General features: G+C 44.6%; 1 protein-coding gene across 1 annotated transcript; it reads left to right on the forward strand.

Moving 5' to 3' along the window:
• The first annotated feature begins 1,342 nt into the window (after positions 1–1,342).
• On the forward strand, positions 1,343–8,405 carry LOC109697246 (inter-alpha-trypsin inhibitor heavy chain H6-like). Its single transcript, XM_020180727.2, has 4 exons — positions 1,343–1,466; positions 2,993–3,109; positions 6,990–7,161; positions 7,898–8,405. The coding sequence occupies exons 2-4, from the start codon at positions 3,086–3,088 to the stop codon at positions 8,176–8,178; spliced, it is 477 nt and encodes a 158-aa protein (XP_020036316.1). The 5' UTR covers positions 1,343–1,466; positions 2,993–3,085; the 3' UTR covers positions 8,179–8,405.
• The last annotated feature ends 3,144 nt before the right edge of the window (positions 8,406–11,549 follow it).

Here is an 11,549-nt window from a genome sequence, read left to right on the forward strand (position 1 = left end):
GTCTGTGGCTTCCTTCTTTACCTTTCCCACAATTGCCTGGAGGAGAAACACAGACAGAATACAGGGGATTGGGTATTAAAAACACATCTAACAGTCCCATTCACGGTGAGCTCTGACTCCTCCTGCCATCCCACCAGGAACCTGCACTCCTGTCCCACTTCCTGTGGGACACCAAGGTCCTGCTGTCAAATGCAGTACCTTCATTTGTTCCTTCACTCAGTCAGGACTCATTGGGCCCCAGATCTGTGTCAAGGGCAGGGCTGGCTGTTGTTGGGGACACTGGAGGATATCACACAGAGGTCCTCCTCTCGTCTCTGGGTGGCACAGGCAGAGAGGATACTGCCTGAAGGTGAGACGTGCGCTTCTGAGGACAGCACAAGGTGTGGTGGAAGCTAGAATGAGGGGGAAATGTAGTCAGGGAAGGCTCCCGAGAGGAGGTCAAGTCCGACTTGGGAATAAAGAATGCAAAGACATGGGCCATGTGAGGGGCTCTGAGGGAAGGGAAAGGCACTCTGGTTGGTGGGGAGGGAGCTACAGGATCAGAGGGAAGGAGGCCTGGATTGGCCAGGCCCATGCAGAGAGTAAGCAGTCCCTTAAAGGCATGGAACACAGATCTGAGATTTAAAAAAAATGGTAAGGGGGAGACAGAAGGCTGTGGAGTCCTGCAGTGGCTGTGATTTGTCCCGTGGGTGACTAGGGAACCCTGAGACAGAATGACACCCTGCGGTCCTGTAGATGGAGGCTCAGCATTGGTGCAGGGCAGCAGGGATGGAAGGCCTGCAAGAAGACAGTGAAGCTGAGAAACATTAGCCTGTGTCAGAGCTTGGGTTGCTTGCTTGAAGAGGTGGACAGCAAGCAAGTGCTAGGCAAGAGATAAAGCAGCCAGAGTGAGTGACTGACAGCATGGGCACAGGAGGACTAAGGTGACACTCAGGCTTCTTGAGGACTGAATCTGGGGACTGTTGTGCCCCAGAAGAGATAAACATACAGGGCTGTGTGGCGGGGGGAAGACAATCAATGTCTCATTTGGGTGAGATGCATGGCTGGCTTGTCAGCCCTCTAGGTGAACAGGTCAACAGTGCATAGCTCTGCTGTGGGGGAGTAAGACCAGTGGGCAGCCTGGAAGGGGCAGAGAGAGCTGGGGTCTCTCGTGGTGTCAGGTGTAGTGCAAGGGAGTGCGTGAGGTCATGCAGGCAGGGAGAGTGGAGGAGGCAAAGTGAAGGACCCAGATGTTGGCAGCACAGAGATAGTCCAGCATTCAGCAGACCATGACTCAGGCCTCAAGGTGCCAAGTGCCACCAACTGCAAGCAACCCACTCAGCACTGCAGATCCCTGGGAGCGAGACCATTGAGTGACACATTCACAGTCGTCTTCCTGGCACACCATGACCTGACAATGTTAGTAGCACTGACATGCACAGGGCCACAACGGGGACAGAGAGAAAGAGACTGAAAGACTTCTGCAGGTATAAACTGGAGGTGGACACCATGGCAGGTGACTATCTCCTTAGCCTGGGATGCCGCGGATCGCAAAGTGGCCCACTGGAAGTGCAGGGCGATTGGGAACACAGCGTTGTGCCAGTGGAGAAGGAAGACCCAGTGCTGTGGCAGCTGCGTGCTCTGGCAGCTGTTGGGAGAGATGAGGGAAGAAATGCCCAGGGCTGGGGACACCCACTGTCCATGGCGGGGCTGTGTGGTCCTCAGCGGAGGGAAGAGGCTATGGGGAGGTGAACGCCCATGGCTGGGGTGGATAGCGCCAGCATGCATGGCATACTGCTCTTCACATTTTTCCTAGCTGAGAGCGTGGGAGGAGGTGATGGCACAGAGGACTGTGCGAAGCAACTGAGCAGGGACCTGTCCCCGCAGTATGGGTTAGGAAGTGGGACCTGCCAGTAGGGATGAGGGTAGGTGGGCAGCATTTCCCCAGTGGTTCACCTAACCTGGTCTAGCAGGCACACAGGGGATTCTGATCATGGACTGGACGATGGCAGACTGGGTGGTAGGGGCTCTGGGGAACTGTGCCAGACTGCCAGGATTATGTGGACACAGAAGCCTCACACGCACATGTGAATTAATTTGAAGGCAGGGAGTAGGGGCAAGAGAGCACCATGTTCTCCCATCTCCCGTTTCCCCTGGGGAAGGAAAAAGCAGTGTCTAGCCTTCTGGGCACAGGGTGCCTTGGGGCAGAGAAGAAGATGACCTGGTTTTCCAGGACAGAGCCATTGCTGGAGGCTTCGGGCTTCAGGCTTCAGGCTTCAGAGGACCCCAGAGCCTCAGCTAGCCTAGCATCTCTTGGGCTGAACTGACACAGGTCCTGAGGGGCCTCCCAGCCCCCTCCCCTTCCCTCAGCTGGCCCAGCCCCCAGGCTCTGCAGAGGGAGAGGTGGAGTGGGGGCAGGGGGCCAGCAGCCAATCACATCCAGGACAGCCCCAGGCATCTGTACCTGGTGCAACCAATCCCCTCTGAACAGACTGCTCCATTGGCCTCTGCTGCCTCCTCCCCTCCTTGCTCTGCCCAGCAACAGCAGAAAGGAGGCTTTAGGGGGAGAGGGAGGCCCTGCAAACTCCCAGCCCTTGGCAGCAAGGAGCTGGGCCCCAGGCTCACTCTATTGAGGGAGGTTAAAACAATACTTACAGTTCCTGGAGTCCAGGCAAATGTCCCTGGGGACCCTCAAGACTGTGCAAGTCTAGCTCTCTCACGGACAGGAACTCACATATTATACAGAGATCCTGATCCTTGGCGCCCTGGGCCACAAGCCAGTCCTTTTCACTCCACAGCTCTGGGCAAGGCCTGGGATGAAGGTCTGAACAGCCAGCGAGGCACGGTTGTGGTGGGAGAGGCAGACATGGAGCACACAACTGCACACAGGCCCATTTAACTAGCAACAGCCAGAGGTCCTTGGAAGGAAAGAGAAGGTGTTGTGCAGGAGACTCAGAGGGGCCTGGTTTAGAGCGGGTCTCACACTTCACGGTTTCCCTTCTTTTTTGTCCAGATTTATGGTGGCTATTTTGTTCATTACTTTGCCCCCAGAGGCCTCCAGCCTGTGGAGAAGAATGTGGTGTTTGTTATTGATGTGAGCGGCTCCATGTTTGGTACCAAGATGAAGCAGGTAACAAGGGCCCTGGGGACCTACCTCAGTCCTGGCATCAGAAGGACCAGGAAACAGAGAGTGCTGGCACATTGGGGCCTGGACACCAGAGATCCTTTCCCCTGTCATCCCTAGGGCCCTGGTTCCTTACAGAGCAGACCCCTGTAATCTTGGAGCCACAGAATCTGAGAAACATTGAAACATTGTCTGAAACAGCCCAGACCCTCAATCACAAAATTCCTGTGCACAGTAGGTCACGCTGCCGTGACCAATGACCCAATGAAACCTCAGGTCATGAAGACTGTGATTCTTCCTCAGACCATGGTTTTGTGAATTCTTAAACTTAAAGACCTAGAAGTATATCATAGAGTTTTAGCATGCTGGCATGATAACGTTAGAAACCATAGAATTCAGGGTCTACACATTTTAATCTTTCAGCACTTCAATCCACCGCCCTTGAGTCAGGATATTGGAGCCATGTCTCTGACATGACTTTGGCCATAGTGTCTTAATCCATGAAGTTCTGGAAGCTGCATTTCAAACCAAAACTCTCTGGGGCTCCAGAGTGACAAATTTCGGGTGTCCCGGGCGGGACACCAGAGCCTTTGAACTTTAAAGCTTTTTACAACAGAGCCTTGAGACCTGAGACTGAGCTGTGTTACCAGCCAGCCATATGTGGGAAGGAAGTGTCCCAGAGGGGCTCCTTAGTCTTCCATGTGAGGGAAGGGGACCCACCCAGTTCAAGCCCTTTCCAGTCTTCCTATTGTCAGAAGCACCTGTGAAGTTCTTATCCCAGGGGCCCTAGCTCACTGAAGGACTGAGCCCTCACTACAGAACTGTAGAATGCTTCCCGCCACCCCAGACATTAATAGCACAGCAGCTTAGCTCCTGAATCAGATGTGGAGGCTACAGATGAAAGAACTGTAAGATAAAAATTGAGGCAATTTTCACCAGCAGACTTTTGTGCAAGAAGTGTTAAAAGAAGTTCTTCAGCAGGTGAAAACTGTTGTATTTCACATACGAGCCTACACGATGGAGAAGTGTTAGAGAAGGACTAAATGGAGGTAAAATAAAATTTTATTTTTCTTATTAACTGACGTAAGAGATAATAATTTGCTCAAAATAATAACAGCAATGATGTAGTCAGTGAACGTAACTTGCGGATAAGTACTGTTATCCCTGATAACTGTTATCGGGGATGAGAGGGAAAATTTGGGAGTTGTGTCACAAGATACTATCACTACGAAGGGTGCCGTGTAGTGTTATTCGAATGTGGACCTGGAGTAGTTGTGAACTTGCATTGCAAACTCTAAGTTAACCACCAGCATTTTTCTCTAAGTGTCATGCTAAGGGAGGAGAGAACATGAGATCATAAAATGCTCAATTAAAACTAGAGGATGCAGAAAGTGAGTGGAAGGCAAATAATAAAAATAAACAAGGACAACAAGTAGAAAGCAGTTATAAATATGACAAATAGACAAATACTCACTTTAAACAAATGGTTTGGATCTACCAATTCAAAAAGAGACTGTCTTTCATGAGAAGCCCACATTAAATATAAGGGCAAAGATAGAACAAAATTATTGGAGTAAAGAAAGTGATACCATGCAAACAGAAACCAAAAGAAACCTTGGGTAGTTATTTTACTTTCAGACAGAATAGTCTTCAGAGCAATGAAATTATTAGGGAAGCAGTGCATACTATTTTGACAGAGGGTTCGGTTTCCCAAGACTACATAGCAGTCCTTCATGCATGAGGTAAAAACTGATGGATCTGAAAGGAAAATGGATGAACCCACAATTACAGCTGGAGACTACAGGACTCCTCTATCAGCAATCGACGGATCCAACAGGCAGAAAATCACTAAGAGATATTTGCTAGAGCAACAGGATCTAATGACATTTCTAGAATGCTTCCTCTATCACCAGGAAAATCCACATTCTTCTCAAGCTCAGACAGAACATTTAACAACAGACTGCATTTTGGGTATAAAACATACCTGGGTCAGTCAGTTTTTCATCATTCCGACAAATACCTGAGGGAAACAACTTAAGGAAAGAAGGATTTATTCTGGCTTACAGTTTTAGAGGTTATGATCTGTCTGCTGGCTCCAACTGTGTTTAGGCCTGTGGCAAGGCAGAAACATCATGGGGAAAGAGCATGGCAGAGGAAGGCCATTCACCTCATGGCAGCCAGGAAGAAAGGAGGAGACAAAGAAAGGGCAGGGGACAAGACATGCCCTTCAAAGGAATGCCCCCAGTGACCTACTGCCTTCAACCAGGCCCCACCTTCCACTAGTCTATTCATATTTTGAGTCTGTCATCAATGGCTTAAGCCATTCTTAAGTCAGAGCCTTCATGATCTAATCATCTAGAGAAATGTCCTCTCAGACACAACCAGAGGGGTACTTTACTGACCTCCTATGAGTCTCTCAGTCCCATCTAGTGGCCAATCAAGATTAACCATCACAACACCTTAGCAAATTCAAAACAGTATAAATCATACAAAGTATGCTCTCAGACCAAGTGGAATAAACTAGAAATCAGTAAGAGAAAGCTAGGTGAGGAATCTCAAAATAATTGGAGAGGAAAGATTAAACAAGATGCTTCTAATAATATAACCTGTCCTCAGATGTCGAGAGGTTCTTGCTGCTGTGTCCTCATGGGCTCTCGTGCAGAATTCTGTGCTGTTCTCAGGAAAGGCCATTCCCTAAAGCCTCAGCCCTCTCAATGGGAATGAGAGTATGGTGCTCAGCTTCTTTTTCCCGGGATGTGTGGCACATCCTGAGTCCTCTCTATGTCAAGAAAGACACGGATCCCCTCTGAAGCATCAAGGCGTCTCTCCCCAATTGAAGGTGTAGAGGAAGGTGGCTCTCAAACACCTTTCCTACGGTCTCTGAAATTCATACCTGCCTAAAGGGTTGAAGGTATAATGTTGTGATTGTGATCACTGGATTTGACACCTCTCAAATATGGATTTGAGTTTCTGATCCACCAACTACTGGCTGTGTGACTCAGAGCAAGTGACTTCCCCTCTGTGAGCCTCTGTGTCACTGCCTCTTAAGTGGGGGTAGCATTAGTGACTATGTTGTGTTTTTGTAAGGATTAAATGAGTTGATACATCTGAAGTATTTAGCACGGTGTCTGGAACACAGCAAGGGTTCTGTTGATGCTACCTACACTAGAGTCTACAGATCCTATTCCCTTCACCTCCTAGGTGCGTCCTTCTATGCTAAGTGTTGTCATGGAAAAGAGAGACAGGAAGAAGCAGCATTCTAACTCCTGTTCTCAGAGGGCTTGGCATGTGGCTAGGAGAGTGACAATATTCTACCTAACAGAGTCAGTGAATAGTCTGGGACAGGGATATCTGAGTGAGAAGGGTGAGAGTAAGCAACTGAATTGAAGGGAGAGCTTTCCAGAGAATGAGCAGCTAAGGGACAATGAAATATGAATAAATAAAGGGGAAATGGGGGACATACTGTCAAAATGGCACAACAGGAGCAAAGTTATGGAGGTGGAATAGCACCTGGGTTATCCCGGGCTGGTAAAAGACTAGCTTGGCAGAGACAGAAGGTGAGGGCAAAAAGTAGAGTAGCGAGGAACTGAAGCATGCCAAATCACTGAAAGGCAGCTCTAAAGATCTGGAATCATAAGGCTCCCAAACTTCAGGGTCCTGAAATCATTGAATCTTCGGTCTTAGGGTCAGGAAGCAGAGAACACACGGATTCAGAGCTCTGCAAACCACAGAGCTTGAACCTTTTAGACCACTGCTGTCCAGAAGAACTTTCCTTTCCCTTTTCCTTTTCTCTCCCTTCTTTCCTTTTTTTGAGACAAAGTCTCACTATGTAGCTCACAGTTCTCAAGTCTTGTCCCATCTCCTTCACTTCATCTGTACCCCACAGACTAAGAACGCCATGAATGTGATCCTTGGTGACCTGCGAGCCGACGACTCCTTCAACATCATCTCCTTTTCTGACACAGTTAGTGTTTGGAAAGCTGGAGGCTCCGTCCAGGCCACTATCCAGAACATCCACAGTGCCAAGGACTACCTGAACCGCCTGGAAGCTGATGGTTGTAAGTGTTAGACCTACTTATCCCGAAGGGCAGGCTGTGGTGATATGGGAATTCCCCAAACCTTTTTTTCAGATCCCCTTCCTCCTCACTTTTCATGGTGCCTGAAATGTCACTATTGCCTTTTATACAAAAATGTCCCTTCATCCTTGGCTTCCCATCCCATCTACCCTTGCTGCTGGTGGGAAGAGCGCAGCTGATTCTCCACATATCTTAGGGTGGATTTCTCTTTGGGCCTGACCTTCCTTTTCTTCAATGCCAATGCATGAATTTGCTAAGACTTTACAAATCAATAAGCTAGATATTTATTTCCGTGCAGTTTTGCAAGCTGTTGCCCTGATTCTGGCTTTTGATCATTCCTCTCTCGGACAATTATTGAAGTTTCTCCCACCCACCAGATCCTATCACCTCGGCCCTGTCGAATGAAGGTGGTGGTGCCATCCTTGGGTAGCTGTCAATCTGACTAGGGAATGAGAGCCTCCCCCAACGAAACTAGCAAAGAAAGACAGTCTGAGACAGGGAGTGATAAAAGCCAAGGACATGTGGGCTCCACTGTCAAATCTCTGGGAGGCTGGGGTGGGGGGTTGAGAAGGATAAAAACAGAAACTGTCTGAGAAACTGTCTGAGATGTGACTGAGCCTGGGAGGTTGGTGAAATATCCAGTGTACGTGCAAATGGTAGTGGGGAGGGTTGGGAGACGGAGCAGAGAAGGTGGTCTCACTGTCTTCTCCCCAATCAGGGACCGACACCAATGCAGCTCTGTTGGCAGCTGCTTCAGTCCTGAACCACAGCCACCAAGAGACTGGGAATGGCCCTGGTGTGGGGCGGATCCCTCTTATCATGTTCCTGACAGATGGGGAGCCCACAGCTGGTGTGACAACCCCAAGTGTGATCCTTTCCAATGTCCGGCAAGCGCTGGGCTACAGGGTAGCCCTTTTCAGCTTGGCCTTTGGGGATGATGCGGACTTCCCAATGCAGAGGTGCGCAGAAGTCAGAAGTCCCTTTGAAGTTCATTTCTAGGGGCCCTGACTCATTGAAGGACTGAGACTTAACTACAGAATTATAGAATGCTTCCGTTCACCTGAAACATTAATATGACAGCAGCTGGGCTCCTGAATCATATGTTGAGGCTACATCTGAAAAAACTGTAAGTCTTAGACCTTATTTAAGAAAAAGTCCATAGGGAAACCCACAAAGGAGAGATATAACCGCAGATACTGATGATACTTTTACCACTGAGTTCTAAAACTCTTGCCATCCATAATATAGATATTCTGGTTATCTATAGCCAGAGAACACTAACACCTCACATTAAACTCTATTGGCCTCACTTTGTTTTACCTGATACATCATGTCTGCTTTCCTCATAAAATTTAAAAGCATGCTAAAATGAAAAGAAACCACTGCAATCTGACCTGATAAATGGAGCACTGGCTCCATTCACAGATATGTGAATGACATTGAAATTTTTATAGTAGGGATGAAAATAACTGTAATTTATATGTCAAGAGCTCTAATGAAAAGATTGGACCACATTTAAGAAGAAATTGGTAATGTAGCAGAAATATACAAACCCTTGGAAAACCAAAATAAAATGCTTGAATCAAAACCAGTATTATAGAACTGAATAATGCTTTTGATATGCTTTTCATGATACTGAACATGGCTGAGGAAACAGTGAGCTCGAAAAATATTAATGTAAACTTTCTAAATGGAAAAATAAAGAGAAAAAAGAATGAAAAATATTACTGCAGAATATCCAACAACTGTGAGTCCATTACAAAAATTTAACACGTGTGGATTGAGAATAAAAAGAGGAGAAGAAGGAGAGAAAGTAACAAGAAATATTTGAGATACTGTTGAATACAAATTTTCCACAATAAATGAAACACCCCAAATCACAGGTCCCGGAGTCTCGGAGGACGGGAGTGACGAAATCTTACACATAGATGTGATATTTCCAAACTGCAGTAAAACCAAAGACAGAGAGAGTATCTTGAGAAATATTTTAATTATATCAGTCTTCTCTTAAGAAACAAAGGAAGCAGGAAGATATTGCAGTGATATATTTCAGGTGTTAAAATAAAAAAAACACATGCCTAAAATTCTGTGTACATCAAAATTATTCTTCCAGTGTAAACGTGAAATAAAGGCTTTCTCAGACCAACAAAATTATCAGAGTGGTCACTAGAAGACTTGTTTTCAAGAAAGTGAAAGTTCATCAGAAAGGAGGAAAAGATATATCTTAGATAACTTGGATGTACATAAAGACAACTTTATGTTATCTACAAAAATCCCATTTTAACCCTAAAGACACAGACAGATTAAAAGTGATAAAGATGTACTATGCTAACACAAATCAAGAGAAACCTGGAGAAGTTATATTAATTACAAAGTAAACTTTGGAACCAAGAATTTATTTACAAATTATTTTTAAAGTACAGGAAAATGTCAAGAATTGAGTATGCAAGGAAAGAGGCATACGTTTTAGGCATCAATAATAGCTCTTATAGCTGAACATTGAAAAGAAATTATGGAAACTGGAAAGCAACAGAATGAAACTTTAAGGCAATTAGAAAAAAAGTTACCCAAATTAGTATTCAGCAAAAAGTTCTTCAAAATTAATGTAAAGGCCTGGGAGATGTAGCTCAGTGGTAGAGTACTTGACTAGCATGCACTTGGCCTTGAATTCGATCCCCAGCACCACAAAAAAGTACAAGAGTGCCATTTTTAGGAAATTTCTGAGAGAATTTATCACCTGCAAATTTATCACCTACGTAAAATATAAAACGATGTCCTATATGCTGTTGTAAAATGAAACCAGATGAGTGAATTGAGCTGTAGTAAGGATGTAGATTTCTTAAACACAGACATTTTGAGGCACAATATTATTTCCCATGGAATTTATAGCCTGTAGAAGCAAAAGATATTAAGATATTAGTGTAGAGTACATAAAGGAATTAAATGGATTGAATGTTTTTTTCATTATTTAGGGAGTGGTAATATGATGACTATAGACTATAATAAATAAAGCATGTGTATTGTAATTTTTAGGGGAAACACTAAAGCAATAATCTAAGAACAGACAATTAAAATGCAATAAATGAGATAAAATTGAACAGTAGAGTATTAATTAATTCAAAAAGAATGAAGGGAAAGAAGAATAAAGATACAAAGATATATGGCACAAATAGAAAAGAATTAATAATATATTAAACTGAACAAAAATAAAACTCACATTTCAATGAAAAGATTTAAAAACAGAGCTTTGTTATGTTTTAAAAAATAATTGATAGAGCTTAAATGTAAGGACAAAGATAGGCTAAAACAAAATGCTTGCCCGGTCTGCCTTTTTTGCCAGCCCAAATATACTTTGAATCTAGAATTTTTATGAAAGACAAAAAAAGACTTATAATGATAAAGGGATTGATTTGGTTGTAAGACATTATGCTTATAAATTTGTTTGCTCCCATTAACATAGATTTGAAATATATAAAATAAAAATTAGTAGAAATAAAAGGAGAAATGAATAAATTTACAATCATTAGTAGAGATTTAAACCTAATGCTCTCAGTAACTGATAAAATAGTGAACAAATACATAAGAGACAAGTGATTTGGAAAAAAGTATTTAGCAATTTGACATAAATGACAGTATGGTTTGAACATGGACTGTGCTCCCATAAGTTCATGTGTTGAAGGTTTTGTCCCAAGTTGGTGGTGCTATTTTGGGAGGTGCTGGAAACTTTAGGAGTTGGGGGCTAGCTGGAGGAAGTAGGTCACTGGAGGGTATGTCCTGGGGCTATATCTTGTCCTGGACCTTTCCTATCTGTCTATTTCTGCTTCCTGGCTGCCATGATGTAAATAGTTCTGTTCCACCATACCCTTTCACCATGAGCTCCTGCCTCACCAGAGGCTCACAGCTACAGGGGCCATGAACTGAATTTCACAGTGACATTGCTGGAATACTACATCAATTATAGCAGGATGCACATTCTTTTTTATAAGTTTTATTTTTATTTTTAACTGACATGTAACAATTGTACATGTTTTTGGGATACAATGTGCTATTTTGATACATGTGTACATTTTGTAATAATCAAATTAGGACAATTAGCATATCCATCACTTCCAATATTTACCATTTCTTTGTGGTGAGAATATTCAAAATCCTCTCTTTCAGCTGTTTGGATTATTGTTATTGCATTGTGTGGATTTTTCATAGATGCCTATCTTCATGTTGTGGAAACTCCCTTTGATTTTTATTTTATTGAATGTTTCTCTCTCTCTCCTTTCTCTGTCTCTCTGTCTCTCTCTTTTGGTAGTACTGGGGTTTGAATTCAGTGCCTCATGCTTGCTAGACAGGTACTCTACCACTTGAGCCACTTCACC

The sequence above is a fragment of the Castor canadensis genome, chromosome X, assembly GCF_047511655.1.
Source record: "Castor canadensis chromosome X, mCasCan1.hap1v2, whole genome shotgun sequence".
Classification (NCBI taxonomy): Eukaryota; Metazoa; Chordata; class Mammalia; order Rodentia; family Castoridae; genus Castor; species Castor canadensis.